The sequence below is a fragment of the Lolium rigidum genome, chromosome 3, assembly GCF_022539505.1.
Source record: "Lolium rigidum isolate FL_2022 chromosome 3, APGP_CSIRO_Lrig_0.1, whole genome shotgun sequence".
In the NCBI taxonomy this organism is placed as follows: Eukaryota; Viridiplantae; Streptophyta; class Magnoliopsida; order Poales; family Poaceae; genus Lolium; species Lolium rigidum.
The window spans coordinates 372,731,110-372,747,503 of NC_061510.1; the positions used below are offsets into that span (position 1 = coordinate 372,731,110).

The 16,394-nt window shown below is 47.7% G+C and overlaps 3 protein-coding genes across 5 annotated transcripts; all 3 read left to right on the forward strand.

Moving 5' to 3' along the window:
* The first annotated feature begins 3,942 nt into the window (after positions 1 to 3,942).
* Positions 3,943 to 6,347, forward strand: LOC124700549. Its single transcript, XM_047232654.1, has 5 exons — positions 3,943 to 4,452; positions 4,559 to 4,717; positions 4,806 to 4,904; positions 5,880 to 6,035; positions 6,094 to 6,347. The coding sequence occupies exons 1-5, from the start codon at positions 3,943 to 3,945 to the stop codon at positions 6,286 to 6,288; spliced, it is 1,119 nt and encodes a 372-aa protein (XP_047088610.1). The 3' UTR covers positions 6,289 to 6,347.
* A 449-nt stretch (positions 6,348 to 6,796) lies between these two features.
* Positions 6,797 to 12,674, forward strand: LOC124704288 (transcriptional adapter ADA2). 3 transcript variants are annotated; one of them, XM_047236530.1, is made up of 12 exons: positions 6,797 to 7,089; positions 7,190 to 7,427; positions 8,032 to 8,097; positions 8,171 to 8,296; positions 8,372 to 8,447; positions 9,900 to 9,966; positions 10,050 to 10,108; positions 10,192 to 10,272; positions 10,741 to 10,963; positions 11,276 to 11,486; positions 11,659 to 11,973; positions 12,065 to 12,674. In XM_047236530.1, the coding sequence occupies exons 1-12, from the start codon at positions 7,037 to 7,039 to the stop codon at positions 12,269 to 12,271; spliced, it is 1,722 nt and encodes a 573-aa protein (XP_047092486.1). In that variant the 5' UTR covers positions 6,797 to 7,036; the 3' UTR covers positions 12,272 to 12,674. The 3 variants fall into 3 exon arrangements, with proteins under 3 accessions (XP_047092486.1, XP_047092487.1, XP_047092489.1); XM_047236531.1 differs by having other exon boundaries at positions 10,207 to 10,272; XM_047236533.1 differs by having other exon boundaries at positions 10,050 to 10,105; positions 10,207 to 10,272.
* A 614-nt stretch (positions 12,675 to 13,288) lies between these two features.
* On the forward strand, positions 13,289 to 15,740 carry LOC124704289 (protein STRICTOSIDINE SYNTHASE-LIKE 3-like). Its single transcript, XM_047236534.1, has 3 exons — positions 13,289 to 13,905; positions 14,833 to 15,000; positions 15,087 to 15,740. The coding sequence occupies exons 1-3, from the start codon at positions 13,289 to 13,291 to the stop codon at positions 15,496 to 15,498; spliced, it is 1,197 nt and encodes a 398-aa protein (XP_047092490.1). The 3' UTR covers positions 15,499 to 15,740.
* The last annotated feature ends 654 nt before the right edge of the window (positions 15,741 to 16,394 follow it).

Sequence of the window (16,394 nt, forward strand, 5' to 3'; positions counted from 1 at the left end):
AGAGACGATGGTGCACGTTGGTCAGCTACCACAGTACCGTGCGGCTGCACCGGCCGAGATGTGTATAGTGTAATAGAGATTGCGTACGTGTATAAGGGTGCCAGACTAGTACGTGCATGCAGTTCTAGGCTTTTTTCAGTTGCGCTGAGAGCTAGTACACACGAACATTGTTCTGTGTCGCCAATATCTCGGTTCTTACCGTTACTTCGGTTCATTTAGGGGTAAAACCGAAATTAAATTTATAAATTCGGTTTATCACATTTATGCACCGAATTTAGCTTCGGTTAATTTGGTTTCGGTGTATTCGGTTTCGGTTTCGGTTAATTCGGTTTCGGTGTTCGGTTTCGGTTTATTATGCCCACTCCTAGCTGATGCCCACAAGGTGCATTGTCCCAGTGGCTGGAGCGGCGATGGCGACAATGGTGAGGAAGAGGATGTTGAACGAGAAGATGGTGGATGTCATTGCCATTCCCATGGCGGAGGTCATCGCTGATGCCCACGAGGTGCGCTATCCCAGTGCCAGGACGGTAGCAACGACAATAGCGAGAAAGAGGAAGGTTAACGGGACAACGATAGATGCCATTCCCATGGCTGAGGTGAATCGTGATGGCAGAGAGGAAGAAATTCTTCTGTTTATTATCAAAAGCATTATCTAGCGTACAAAAATCACAAGTTGGAGTCAACACATAAGACTTGATAATAATTAATAATGATAAGACCATACGTTTGGGATCAGTCCGGTTGCAGAGAAAAAACGCTAGCATGGTTGCTCGTGATCTCGCGTCCAGAGAGAAAAAAAATCGCTAGCTTCCAAAGGAAGACCATTCACTCTACATCGTTGTTGAAAGTTGCTCGAGCATCTAGGAAAATTGGGGGAGCAAGAGGCACCACCAAAGAAATGATCTACGCTATGTTTGGATTATGTAAGTGGCCAGATGGGAACAATAGGGCTAAGGAGAAGATCACAGTTGAAGCTGAAGCAACAAATTTGGCTTCCAAGATCGATGAGTTCGTAAAGTCAAAGGAAAACATGATGCTCAAGACTTCGGAGTCAAAGAAATCCATGTCCGAGAAAAAGATTGTGATGAAGCAAGCAAGGTGGGAAACATTTCGTGAGTTGGAGGAGAGGAGGCTAGCTGTAGAAGTGAAGAAGACAATGGTGGACCTTGTTGCGGAGGAGAGTATAACGGTGATGATAGATTCGAGCGACATGTATTCCTTCACCAAAGAATGGTGGCATATGAGGAAGCTCGAGATCATTACAAGGAGAAGGCTAGCTCGTGAAGATAGAGACAATGCTTCGGCAAGCGGTGGTGTCGCCGGAGGTGCTACCGGCGACAATGGTGTTGCTTGAGCCTTCTTTCATCACCATGCGGACGGATGATTGCACAAGAAAAATGTTTTGCGCATATTTTAGATGTTTGATGCGAACAATGCTGTGAAACAATAGCGTATATTGTCGCATTTGGTGTTATATTCATATTTCGTTTTGTAGTTCGGTATACAAAATCTAAGAGCATCTCCACTCGTCCCCCGAGGAGGCCCCGGCGAGCGTTTTTCCATCCGGACGGCGAAATTCGGCCCGGTCGCGCCCCCGGTTCCTCGTTTTCGTCCGGATTTGGGCCTAAATTCATCCGGCGATCCCACGCCCCCCGGCCCCCGGGGAGCTCTCGGGGACTCCGGACGAGTGAAAAGCGGGAAGGGCCCGATCCGTCGGTGACTCGACGCACGAACCCCACCGCCACGTCGCTCAAAATCTCCCCCACCCCTCGTATCTCTCTCGCCGCCGGCACCACCCCGCCGGCTTGTTGCCCGGATTGCGCCGCCACTCCTTCCCCACCTCGCCTATATTCCGCCGTGTTTGGACGACGGCCTATCCGGCCGCTCTTCCGCCGGCCTCGTTTTCCGGCCTCGCTTGCTCGTCGTCGCTCGCGGCTCGGGTTGCCTCGACCACGCCCGTCGGGTGTTCGTCCATTTGCCTCGCCGGCCATGGACTCGGACGAAGAGGAGGAGCAGATGTTCGTCGAGCTTATGCAAGAAGAGATGGCGGCGAGCCGCCCAAGACGACGAGCACATGATGATCCTTGGTTACTTGGCAAGCATGTACGCCGGACCGGCAACTCGTCGGCGTGGTGGGTCGGCACGAGGTCGCCGGAAGTGCAAGCCGAGACAGCGAATGGAGGGCTACCGCATGTTGTACGCCGACTACTTCGCCGACAATCCATTGCACGGTGAGACTCGTTTTCCGGCGTCGTTTCGAGATGAGCGAAAGCTATTTCGCAAATTGTGTATGCCATCCGCCACTTTGATCCCTACTTCGGATGCAAGGCGGATTGCACCTGGTTTGGTTGGATTTTCGTCACCTGCGAAGTGCACAGTGGCTATGAGGATGCCGGCGTATGGAGCTCCCGGTGATACCGCAGATGACTATCTTCGGATGGCGGAGTCCACCGCCCTTGATTGTTTCTACCGGTTCTGCGGGGCCGTCATAGCAGGTGTTCGGGGACTATTACTTGAGATCACCCATCGTCGAAGACACTCGGAGGATCCTTGCAACAAATGAAGCTAGAGGTTTTCCGAGGATGCTTGGAAGCATTGACCGCATGCATTGGCAATGGAAGAACCGTCCGTTTGCGTGGCGGGGAATGTACAAGGGTCACAAAAAGGCATGCACCTGTGATACTTGAAGCGATGGCTACCCATGATCTTTGGATTTGGCACTCTTTCTTTGGTATGCCTGGATCCAACAATGACATCAACGTCCTAAACCGCTCCCCGGTCTTTTCCAAGCTTGTTGAGGGTCATGCTCCCCGGTGGACTATGTGATCAATGGTCGGCACTACAACAAAGGATACTACCTTGCGGACGGTATCTATCCAAAGTGGGCAACATTTGTGAAGACGATCTCCAACCCTAGCACCCCCAAACTTTGCGAGTTTGTCAAGAAACAAGAAGCTTGCCGAAAAGACGTCGAGCGAGCATTTGGTGTCCTACAGCAGAGATTTGCCGTCGTCCGGTTCCCCGCTATGACTTGGTCCAAAGATCGGATGTGGGAGGTGATGAACTGCTGTGTGTGCCTACACAACATGATTATTGAAGATGAGCGAAAGCATCCGGTTCCTCCGGCCGAGCAAGAAGCACCATATGAGAGAGAGGGTCCTCTTGCACGGCCCTAATCACCAGGTGCCTCCATCATGGGCCGCCTTCATTGCTATGCGCCGGGAGATTCGAGACTCTACAATGCACCAGCCGCTGCAAGATGATCCGGTGGAGCACATATGGAGGCTCCGAGGCAACGCCAACGCCGACGCCAACTAGTCTCGTCTTAATTTGTTTGAGCACTTGTTAAACATTGTACTCGTTATCGCCGAATTTGTTTCAAGCAATTTTCGTCCTCTTGTTTGCCGAACTTGTTAAATTTTATGTTGAATTTGTTTGAAATATGTCAAATGGTCGAGGTTGGGGGTTTCCGCCGGGGACGGCTGGAACTTCGGCGCTCCCACGCCAAATCTTCATCCAATCCGGACGAAAATTTCGCCGGATTTGGGCGTGGGGAGCCCAAACGAGTGGGGATGCTCTAATGCGGCACGGTGGCCGACTCCGTTCAAAACTTTGAATCCTCCGGAACGTGGCAGTACACAGTAGTGACTAGTGAGCCCTGCTCTGCTCTGCCCGGCGTGCAGCAAAAGTCGCCGACTCTGTCGTCATGGCAGGATCCCCTCTCCGAGGAAAAAAGCACGAGCGGGTCACACACACACACAAAAAAAAAGCACCCGGCACGCACGCCGCACGACGCCATAATTGGTCCATTCGAATTTCGAACGCCGCCGGCCGCTCCCCTCTCCTCCCCATCCATCCACGCCAAACTACACACACACCAGACCGGCGAGACGAGACCCGAGCCGAGCGGCGGCAGCGCGGGACGCAGCACAGCAGTCGGAGATGAGGAAGGCGGCCGCGGCCTCGCGCTACGCCTCCTACGAGTCCCAATCCCCCTCCCCGTCCCCGCGCCGCGCCGGACCCGCACCCGCCGCCGCCGCATCGGGGACGCCGGTCCAGCAGAGCCGCGCGCTGGTGCCGGTCAGATCCGGCCGCGCCGACCTGCGCTGCCAGGCGCCGCCGCAGCCGCACGGCAACCTCGGCTCCGTGCTCCGGAGGCTCATCTCCATGGACAAGAAACCCAGCTCCAAGAACCTCCTCCCCGTCCCTCCCGCCCCCGCGAAGAACGGCGGCGGAGGGGGCAAGCTGCCGGCGCTGTCGCGGAAGCTATTCCAGAAGGCCCCGCCGGAGGGCAAGCGGAAGGCCCTCACGGAGGTCAAGAACAGCGGCAACGCCAACACGCGCACGCTCGCCACGGTGCTGCGCAGCGAGCGGGAGCTCCTCTCGCAGAGCAAGGAGCAGGAGGACGAGATCGCCGCGCTCCGCCGCCAGCTCCACCAGAAGGACACCGAGGTGTGCACATAGAGCTCCCCTTCCCTCTCCACTCTCCCCCGCACCAGTCCGTGCCACCAATGGCCCGATGCAGTACGAACCAACAATCTGTCGGCTTGTTGAGCAGGTCGAGCGGCTCAAGGACCTGTGCCTGCGCCAGCGGGAGGAGATCAGGGCGCTCAAGGACGCCGTCCTGTTCCCGGACGCGCAGCCCGACCGCCACGTCCGGGACGAGATATCGACCCTCACCGGGCAGATCCAGTGCCTTGCCGAGGAGCTCGCCCAGGCACGTCCTTCACGATTTTGGGAAGCTTCAAAATGGTATCTTTCAGTGCCAATCTAATGCTCGTCTGCTGTCGTTTCACTCTGAGCAGGTCAAGGCCGAGAAGAACACATCAAGGTCATGTTTTGATGATGGATATTGTTCCTCCCCAAGCACGCCTGTGCTTAACGAGGAGACTGCCTTCTCTCTGGTATGATTGTTTGCTCTACCATTCATGATCATAACCATTCTGCTGAAACGATTGAGCGATGTCTATGCTGTTGAGTTGTTTGCATACTGTGCTTCACGATTTTATTAGATTTTGCGTATATCACCCTGTATATTAATTTTAGATTATTTTTCTTGAATTCAGCCTTATGTTCCATGCTAAAATTTGTAAAGGGGACATATAATTTCCACTATTAAATGACCCTATCAAAGGTTTAAGAGCCATTAAGCTATATAAATGACCCTTTATATCAGGGTAATACCTTTACTTTGGAGTAAATGGCCTTTTAGGACGAAGGATTTCTTCAGAACCTTACTGTTGTATTATCATGTTTCTTGTAAGCACAAAGATTAGTTACTTTCATAATCTATTTTATTTTTTCACAAGGTAACAGGACAACACAAAAACTGGGAAAACTTTCTTACTTATCAGTTCACACCATGCTCTCATTTTCTCATGGACTTTGATGACTTAATCAGAATTCAGAACTACACCTCAGATCTCAATAGAGATATGTCAGAGTAACTTTATTCTACTGTCTAACCTGGTGTGAAAATACCTGCACAACACACTGTTAACAGCTTCCTAATTGTTCTTTAAGTTGTTTTGACTTATTTCATATTTTCAGTCCATGCCCTTTATTCTTCCAAAGTAATATGTGAAAACCCTTTTTACACTGTCTGTAAAGACAGTCATTTACCTATGTTTCATGGTTAATTTGGTTTGTTAGTTTCAGAATCCAAGTTCTGACTCTTCTAAAGCTTTGTTGCTGCTGCAATTTGCAAACTATCTTTTGCAACAACAAAAAAAACATAAAACTCCCAACACAAATGAATCTTACATGGCTGCATGGGCTACCTATCTACATACCTGCGCATACCAACTTATTAAACATATAATCTCACTTCGCCTTGAGTGACTGATGATATCCATTCTTGCTATTCGCTGTCATTGCAGGAGTGCAGCATCGGCGAAGCAGAGACGCCGAACTGTGGTAGCCCTGACGAAATGTTCGTCAAAGATCTTAATCCCTGCCTGACCCCTTTCTCCAAGAGCAGATCCGAGGTATCAGGGCCAGCTTCAGCACAATTTCCATCCATCTTTTCCCCTCAAGTTTGTGCTCAAGCTGCCAAAGCATATTCCTCACCTCAACCATGAACTTTGCCAGGAGTACGAGGAATCCTTGAGCTCCCAGCGCAGCAACAGCAGCAAGGCCAGGCCGGCCCACCACCTCTCCTGCGGCTCGAGCCGAAGACCGATGTCGAAGAGCTCCGATCACCACAAGCCTACCTCAGGCACTGGGAGTAGCAGCAAGCGGCGAGTGCACAGATCCGACCAAGACAAGATCTACCAGAACCTATTTTAGTTTAGTCATGAATCGCCCAGAGATGTGTGTGTGAGAGTTGTGTAATAACGTTGCTATGTGTGTGGTGTGGGGGTGAACAAGCAACGGTCATTACGATCTTGGTTGTGCTTTGGTTCTTGATGGTTGATAGCTGTCAGATGTATGAACCCTGATGGTTTGATGTTTCTTTCCGGAGAAATTCAGGTGTAATTTTCACCTCGAGATTTCTGAATTGTGATGGACGAGAAAGATTTCTAGACTGAATATTTCGACAGCTAGTCTCAGAATTTTGGGTAAAATATTTTGACAACTAGTGGCAGAATTCTGGACCAAATATTTCCCTCTTCGTCTTGAACAGAACGGGTTGTAGTAGCACTGAAGTTTCAAAGGGACGGCGAGAGTTCCCCTTTGTCTGGGCACGGACAGACGACAGCCGTCCGATGTCCAAGCTGGACGGTCCAGATCTGCCGCCGCCAGTATACTAGTCCGACTCAACTACTCGGTCTGATCTGTAGCTGTCCGGCGCTCACCAATGGTGGTCGTCTTCTCCCCGACTCCCCGCCCCAGCCAAATCCCAAACCTCGCCGCGGCGCAGATCCCCCAAATCCCCCAGCCCTAGTCCACGCTCCCCCGCTCGGATCAATCCCCCCCGAATTCGATTCAGCTCGGATGCGGCCAGCGGCGGCGTAGCGGAGCCCCGGCGCCGAGCTAGGGTTAGGGTTTCGAGGGGTTTGCGAAGCTAGGGTTTGGCCCCCGGACCCCGCCCGCGATGGGCCGGTCTCGCGGGGTGCCCAACTCCGGCGACGACGACACCAACCACAGGTCCCGCTCGCTGCTCTGCCCCCTTCGCATTTCGCTCTGCCTTGGCTACTAGCGCGCGAGCGAGTGGTGTAATGTAATGCGCGGCCGGTTTTTGCTGCAGGTCGAAGCGGAGGAGGGTTGCGTCGAGCGGGGATGCGTCGGACTCCCTCTCGGCGGCGTGCGGGGGAGCTGGCGACGGGAAGAAGGCGCTGTACCACTGCAACTACTGCAACAAGGACCTGTCGGGGAAGATCCGGATCAAGTGCTCCAAGTGCCCGGACTTCGACCTCTGTGTCGAGTGCTTCTCTGTTGGAGCTGAGGTCACTCCGCATCGGAGCAATCACCCCTACAGGGTCATGGTCAGTGTCCTAGCTTAGCTTGGTTTTCCTACTTGCCCACTGAATTGCAATTGGTGCACAAATGCATGCTTAACTGATTAGTGTCCAGAAGCAGCAGTAATAACCACTAGGGTCGAAGAGCAATCGAGTGATACCGCAATGGACTTAATATGCTGTTAATAACTTTGCCCCTAAAGCGTAGCATTCCACTTGTCATTTGGAATAGTAAATCTTTGGTGATTGCTACTTAGTCAAAAAGGCAGGACGCAAAAAAAATGCAGTATGAGTATGTGACACCCCAATGCCGAATCATCCCACACAAACACTATCTTTGCGCAATCCCATTGCACTCATGCTTCTATTCATGTTTACTTGGATACACTTATAAGCGTCCTTTAGCAGCACATGCGTTAACTCAGATTATATGTTTGGTTCTACATGGTTAGATAATCAACTATCTCTATTGTAATTGTCTATATGCGGTTTACTACATGTGCGCCCAGGTCATCCTGGAGACAGCTCTCATAAACAAAGAGAAGCGGCAAAAGAAAACAGTTTCTACCTTAGAACTTTAAATATTTATTAGTAAGTTGCATGCTTTAACTCAACTGAAATTATGCAACAGGACAACCTATCTTTTCCACTAATTTGTCCAGATTGGAATGCAGACGAGGAAATCCTTCTTCTAGAGGTACTTTCAGTGTCCATTTGTTCTGTTCATTTCTGACTTGTGGGTTCTGACTGCTTACCTGTTATTATTGAAGGGCATTGAAATGTATGGTCTGGGAAACTGGGCTGAAGTTGCAGAGCATGTTGGTACCAAGGGCAAGACACAATGCATTGATCATTATACAACTGCATACATGAACTCACCTTGTTATCCCCTTCCGGTAATCATTTTGTCAACCTGTTAATTTGTAGAGTTGAAAGTTGATACCTAATACAATACTACCTCATCATTGTAGGACATGTCTCATGTTAATGGCAAGAATAGAAAGGAACTTCTCGCCATGGCTAAAGTACAGGGTGAGAGTAAAAAAGGTGAGCAGTGATCACATATTTTTCAGGTGATAAAGAAAATCTATTTAGGCTGGAACAGGATATTATATGTTTTTCTTGAACATCTGAGTATTAGATCTTCTGGTGAGCGTAAGCTGGGTATGTATTTTGAAGGCTGACATACCTTACTACATATATTAATTGGTCGTGGGTGTGTGATGTTAGTGTCTCAGGTGGTTTAGCCGTTTAGGTTACATTACTTACATAGTTCTGGTCTTCAAGAATTCTTTCTATATCAGGATATTTAGTACTAGCGTTGTTTCTTTACTTCTGATATGTTAGCTGTTAATAACTATGAGCTAAATACCTGTGCTTAACTACGGATCAATAAATTAGATTGTCTCAGCATGTCAACCAGCTGTTCTTGTGCTCCATGGCACACTAGGCATGGTCTCATCTCTCGTTCAAGTCCTGTGTCGTGCAATTGTGGGCTTTTGTGGGAAACTGGGAGCCATTACCCTATATTTGTATTTTTAGATTTGGAGTCAGCGGATAAGGGATATGGACGCGGATCTTTCTTTCTTGTGGCATGCTGTAAATTACCTCAAATAGTTCTTCCAAAATCGTTGCTGCAACATCTTTTTTGTAGGGATCAAAGACAGTTGTGATTGATTAGCACCACTCCAAGGCTTCAATAGAGAAGTTTCTTGTTTGGTAATTAATGGAGCTGTTAGAATGTAAAATGAAAAGAATCATGTAGACATTGCTAGTTCACGGGTTTAAAGGCGTTGCTTAGGCGTGGCGACGCTTAGGCGTCAAGGCGCCCGCCCCCCCTCTGCCTTGGAAAATCGAGCGCTTTAGGCGCCTAGGCGTCTAAAGCACCCGCCTAGTCGTTGCTTAGGCGTCAGGGCGCCCCAACCCGCTCTAAGACGCCTTGACGCCTTCAAAACCATGCATATGAGAAAAAAGCATGAAGGATATTGGGAAGGCTAGCATCCCACATCTCCATGTTTATGGGTTACGTGGGCCTTGTCGGCTGTTCATTGTTTTCTTTTCTAGTTTTATTGCTTCAGTTTTCCGGAGGTACAGCGGTCCGAGCCAGTTAGCTATATATAAGTCGTTACTGTCGAATATCAATACTATATGTACATGTATGGGCCCCTAAATGGCATGGGCCTTGCTGTGGTGTAGGGGCGGAGAGTGAACGAACGACCACCAACTCAACATTTCATAAGTAGGAAAGAAAATGTGCCTGAATGCACAGAAGCACAGACATGAACACAAGAATCCACACAAATGCATGAGCTAATATAATGAAATAACAGAAACCTCCGGCAGGACACTATTCTGTCGGTAATGACTCTGAATGTGAGGATGCTAAGAAGTACTTTCTGCCCTGAGTAATGTCCTCCCTTACATAAAGAAGAATGACAGTAAAGACTTGATATGATATCTCACTATGTTTGTTTGTATATTTCCTCTTTCTATATATAGGAATTCCAGTGTTACCAGGGGATTGGACTCCTAAGGATGAGTCTCCATTTTCTCCACCCCGTGTCAAGTATGCTATTCTTGCTCTAGAATATTCATAACCATGCATCTGAACTTTGCAAGAGGTTAGTTACCAATTGTTGCCTTGCATAGGGTGGAAGATGCACTTCTAGAAGGTCCAGCCAGTCGATCACCTTCGCACATACCTGGTAGTATGTCTTCTAATTTGACTGATTCGATCCTAATATTTGTTTGTCCAGTCTCATTGAACATGATCCGGATTATGCTAATGCAGTTGAATCTGCTTCAGGTGCAAATAAGAAAGCTTCAACTGTTGGGCATTTCAAAGATGGTGCTAATCTAGCTAAAGTTGAAGGTACAGCCATAAATAAACTATCCATGGGTGATCAGATGGATGCATTAGGGTTATTTTCTGTTTTTCATTCATCATCAAGCATTGCCTTCATGTCAGTAAAGACATCCCTTTGTTGTTCTCAGATTAAGCGAAAATAAGACACTACTTAGCATGGCTTCCTTTCCCAAGTTGTTCACCTTTGTGATATGTTTGATCAAGTTTATTACCCTTTTAAAGAGATGACTTTACATATACAATCGTGGTCGGAAAAACCATTTTCCCTTTTATTTTAGAATTTTGTATTATGATCAAAATAAACCAAAGACAGATCTCTAGACAATGGTATCTGGAGTGTTTAGAAGCAAATCCTTTTTATTTATTTTACCATAATGAAACATACGTAGTTACGTACGCCGCACCTGTATTATTTCTTCAGATTCCTGCAATATCGTATATTGAATATTGGCCTGTTCAATTTGTATCTGCCAGATGGTCATATGGATAGAAGTATCGGCGTAAAAAAGCCCAGATGTTCTGCAGAAGAAGGGCCTTCGTTGACTGAATTGAGTGGATACAATGCAAAGAGGCATGAATTTGACCCAGAGTATGATAATGATGCTGAACAAGCACTTGCAGAGATGGAATTTAAAGAAACTGATTCAGAAACCGATCGTGAACTGAAGCTACGTGTGTTGCGAATTTACTTGTCAAGGTTCGTCAACTGCAAAGAATGTTTGTTCGTAGTAAATAAAAGTAAATTCTGTTGTTGCAGTAGTTTATTCCTCTGGTTTGAGAAAGATCATCATGGCAACATCTTCTTATTGGTTCCTACTAATTAATATTCAGATGAAAAGGGCTCCATGTTTTTAGTGCTTAAGCTGCTAGTTGACTTGAACAAATGGTTCTGTTTGCATGACTTCATTAAAAGCTGCAACAGACCTTGCTGTTTAATAACCAATGAGTCTGCTAGAAGTTATAGAACCTTTTTTATGCTTCTCATCCTTTTGATTATTTTCCACCATAGGCTTGATGAAAGGAAAAGGAGAAAAGAGTTCATATTGGAAAGAAACTTACTGTACCCTAATCCTTTGGAGAAGGATCTTACAAATGAGGACAAGGAGGTTTACCATCGATACAAGGTCTTCATGCGTTTCCTTACTAAGGAGGAACATGAAGCCCTTGTTAGGAGTGTTATTGAAGAACGGAAAATCCGGAGGAGGATTCAAGAGCTTCAGGTGTTCTACTTTTCCCCAAAGTTTTGGGCACATGTCCATATGTTTAGCTTGCCATTTTCTCTTACTACATTCAGATTCTCAACTAAGCAAACAGAATAGTTACAACTCGCTGTTACAGCATTTTTTGTGTGCAAGAATAATTCCTTACATTACTTTATTTTGTTCATGCCAGGAATGTCGTTCCGCTGGATGCCGTACACTGGCTGAAGCCAAGATACACATCGAGCAGAAGAGGAGAAAGGAGTATGGTATGAATGCTCAAAAAGCGAAGGAAAGTGGCCAGCTTATTCCAACTACTAAAGCAGTACACAAAACAAACCGGCCTATGAAAATTGAGACAGATGGGAATTTGGATCTAAAGAAAGGCAGTACAATTTTGGATTCTGGTGGTAGGGATTCTCCAAAGACCACAGGACATACAACCGCTAAACAATGGGATGATTGGGATATTGTTGGTCTTCCTGGGGAAGAGCTATTAAGTGCCAGTGTAAGGGCATTGCTTGTTTCTTCTTGATGTCGCCATTTACGTATTTGTGTAGCTCGGTAGAATAAACAAATGCTCTTCTTCTCTATTTCAGGAAAAACTTCTGTGCTGTCAGAACAGATTGCTACCTAGTCATTATCTGAAAATGCAGGAAGTGTTGATGCAGGAGATGTTCAAGGGTAGTGTTGTCAAGAAGGAAGATGCTCATGTATTATTCAAAGTTGACCCTGCCAAGGTCGATACAGTTTATGATATGGTGACGAAAAAGCTGGGTAACAACGAGGAGGCTCCAACCGTTTAGTCACACATTTGGGTAGTGCCTGGTGTAAACTCCCCCCAGAACCAACTCTTGGTTTCTCATTTGTAGCATGATCGAGACTCAAGGGTAAGAATGGAGGCTATACTTACATTGACTTGGCTGTAGTGTTGAATTGAAATTCGTGCAAGATTTCCAAAGTACACAATAAGGCGTCCGAGCCAAATTGTAAAATTACAGTGGGAATGTGTAGCGTGAGTTTCCATTGCTGTTCAGTTTTAAGAGGATAGTTTGTCGTTGCTGAGAGTGTACTGTGTCTGATGGTGCGACATTGCCTTGTTGTAGGGTTTAGGGTCTGAAATGATGTACCATGTATGTAACCATTTGTTCTATTTCATGCCATTGTTCTGATACCAGACTTGAAGTATTACAGATATTCCTGTTACCACATTCTTGCTGAGTGTTCATTCAAGATTATAATTTTGATGGCCTGCGTTTGTCAAGATTTCTTTTGTTTGTTTGGTCAAGTTTGATATTAGCTTCACTCTTTGCGTTGTTGATTTGTGTATACTTGATTTGTTAAATATGTAGGAGAGGGAAAAGATTTTCAGTTCAGTTATAAATCTTTGCTGTAACTTTTACTACAGTAGGCAAGTTTAAAAAATGAAGACACTTTTGTCATGTCGATTCTGCGGAAAGAAAAGCAGGCAGTAGTTAGTTGTGTTCTTGTGCTCAGAGTGAATGCCGAAGGGAACAGTTCTTGATGGCGGCATGTGGCTTGTGCAGGGGAAGTTGATGGGTAGTTGGTGGCATGTGTGTTGGGAAGGGGGACACCTCGCGTCTGCCCTGCTCGCGCATCAAAATCACAGCGATGCAGGCAGATCGCTATCAGCAGCGACGCAACAAAGCCATGCCCATGACCCCTCCTGCTCCTGGCTGCTAAACCCCCACGTCCCACAGCTGGTGCGCGCGCGCGAGGTAGGCGGAGAGACCCACGCGTCGCGGACAAGGCGAGGCACCGCACGCAGAGGAAGCCAGCTAGAGCACGCAGAGAAGGAGAGGATGGTGTCGACGGGCGTGGTTGTCGCGGCGGCGGTGGTGGCGGCGCTGGCGGCGTTCTGCGGGACGGACCCGCTGCGGCTGGGCAGCATGGTGGACTTCCCGGGCTTCGAGGCGCACGTCGTGGAGCTCCCCGACGCGGCCGAGATGCCCCCGCACGCGGACGCCGCCGAGCGGCTCCGCGGCGCGGAGATCCGGTTCCGCGGCGAGGTGCAGGGCCCCGAGAGCGTCGCCTTCGACCCGCGCGGCCGCGGGCCCTACACGGGCGTCGCCGACGGCCGCGTCGTGCTCTGGGACGGCGCCCGCTGGGTCCACTTCGCGCACGCCTCCCCGAGCTGGACCGCCGACCGCTGCGGCGGGCCCAAGGCGTCGCCCATGGAGTACCTCAGGGACGAGCACGTCTGCGGCCGCGCGCTCGGCATCCGGTTCGACAAGCGGAACGGCGACCTCTACATCGCCGACGCCTACTACGGGCTGTGCAAGGTCGGGCCCGACGGCGGGCTCGCCACGCCGCTCGCCGTCGAGGCCGAGGGCGTGCGCTTCAACTTCACCAACGACCTCGACCTTGACGCCGATGGCAACGTCTACTTCACCGACAGCAGCGTCCTCTACCAGAGAAGGTCCGCCCGTCATGCCCCATGCCCTTATCCTCTCCTCTGCTTTATTCAGCTTCATCTCATCGTATTGGTTTGCTTGCCCACTGTATCGTATCCGTTGCCTCACTTTTTACTACAAACTTGAGCAGACCTGCTGATTGAAATCATTAGCACCCTAGAACTGCCTCTAAAAAAAGACACTATAATTGGAAGCTTAGCTTGTGGTAGCTTGATTTGACAGTTACAGTGGTAATTGATGTAGCCCAGCATAGACACCATGGTATCCTCTGCTGACTTTTGAAGCTCTGACTGCATAGCTAGTATCTTTCTGAGAAAAGCTTAGCAACTTTCCGTAATGATTTGCATGGTGCTTAAAGCGGATGCACTATAATGCACGTGAAGGTGCGTGGATGCGCCTGAAACTTTTTCGTATTTTAATATTTTGCTATTGTTCCTCCTTAGAATTTTATACGATTGCTTTCGGAAAAGGAAGGCACTAGTAAACTTTGAAGCAATTGAAGGGCCTGTTGCTGTAAAATGCTTGCTTCAGCAATTCTGCTCTAGGAGGCACTCACGAGAAACAGAGGAAGTGTGCAAGCTTATCCTCATTTTTATGCTTAAAAGTTTCTTTTGATGACCTTTATTGAAATTTGTTCGTTCTTGTGACAATTTACGGGTCGTCCGAGAGATGCCAGGCTGGATGCTCTTGATCATGTAGATGTGCTGGCGTAGGAAAAGGAAGGCACTAGTAAACTTTGAAGTAATTGAAGGGCTTGTTTGCTGTGAAATGCTTACTTGCAGTAATTCTGCTCTAGGAGATACTCGTGAGAATTACTCTGTTTCTCTGCAGTATTTAATTATTAGTGTGGCAATTCATCTGTAGGAATTTCTTGGTCATTTGATGTGCTAGCGGTGTTGGAACTAATTATCAGTGTGACAATTAATCTGCAGGAATTTCATGCAGTTGGTTTTTGCCGGAGACCCCTCGGGCAGGCTCTTGAAATACGACCCGAAAACAAAGGAAACAACAGTTCTTCACCGAAACCTCCAATTTCCCAATGGGGTGAGCTTAAGCAAGGATGGCTCGTTCTTCGTCTTCTGTGAAGGATCTCGCGGAAGGTTCATATACTCTTCTCTCCATTTGGTTCAGGGACTCCCCAAATTCTACTGCATAGTCACTGATTATTGTGCCATTGTTGAGACAGGTTGAGCAGATACTGGCTGAAGGGTGAGAAGGCAGGAACCGTCGATCTCTTCGCCATCCTGCCTGGATTCCCAGACAATGTGAGGACCAACGAGAAAGGCGAGTTCTGGGTAGCAATCCATTGCCGGCGCAGTGTCTATGCCCGGCTCGTGAGTCGCCACATCCGGCTGAGGAAGTTCCTGCTCAGCCTCCCGATCCCCGCAAAGTTCCACTACCTGATGCAGATCGGCGGCAACCTGCACGCGCTGATCATCAAGTACAGTCCTGAGGGGGAGGTGCTCGACATCTTGGAGGATACGAAGGGGCAGGTGGTGAGGGCTGTAAGTGAAGTGGAGGAGAAGGATGGCAAACTCTGGATTGGATCCGTTCTCATGCCCTTCATTGCGGTCTTCGACTATGCCAATGAGTCCTAGCTGCCCTGTTTTGCTGGGGTCAAAGAGTTGAGATCCACGAACGCCATTGCACACGCTTGTTGCTTGATCCAAATAAATTTGGTCTTTTAAAAATCTAGAATGGCTTGATGTTTCAGACTTCGCCTAATGGTTACCGTAACTCCCGGACAGTTTTAATCTGATCTTTTAGCACCTCACTTTTCTGAGTCCATATTTTGTAAGTTTGTTACTCCCTCTGATCTATATTACTTAATTTAGTGTGTGCTTGTTTCAGCGATAAGTAATACGGGTCGGAGGGGTAGTTGTTTCTGTTTGTTTGTCTGTTTCAATTTCTGAAAAGAAATCTGTCTGTCTGTCCACCACCAGTGCAAGTTGTCAAGCATTGACCGAATCACTGAATCATTTTCTTTTGTCGTTGTTTCTCCTCCATAATAATGATAATTAATTTTAAATATCTTATGTGGACTTGTGATGTTTCTCTTATTACTAGTGTAGTATTAGTATGTTGTTGAGTTCGGGAGCGGTGTTTTGGAACATGGGTCCATATGCTCTCTATATTTTTAAATGCATCTTACGTACATTTTAAATTTTCAAAAAAATTGAAACTAAAAGTTCGCACGTACATCTTCATGTGCTACGTGATCACAAAGTCGTTTCATAAAAAATCGACTTATCATGTGACGTGTGTAAAAAAAGATAAAATTCAGTGCTAAAAATAATGCTTTTCACAAGATAAACTGTCTCTTTTTTATATAGACCACACAAAATATTGGTTTTTCGTGAAACTTGACGAACGCACATATATATATTATATAGATGTACATGTAGAATTTTTTGTCCAAATTTTTCGACATTTCGAAATATAATTTTTTAGTAGAGGGAGCATACGCACCCGGGAGCCGAATTGAATTTCCGGT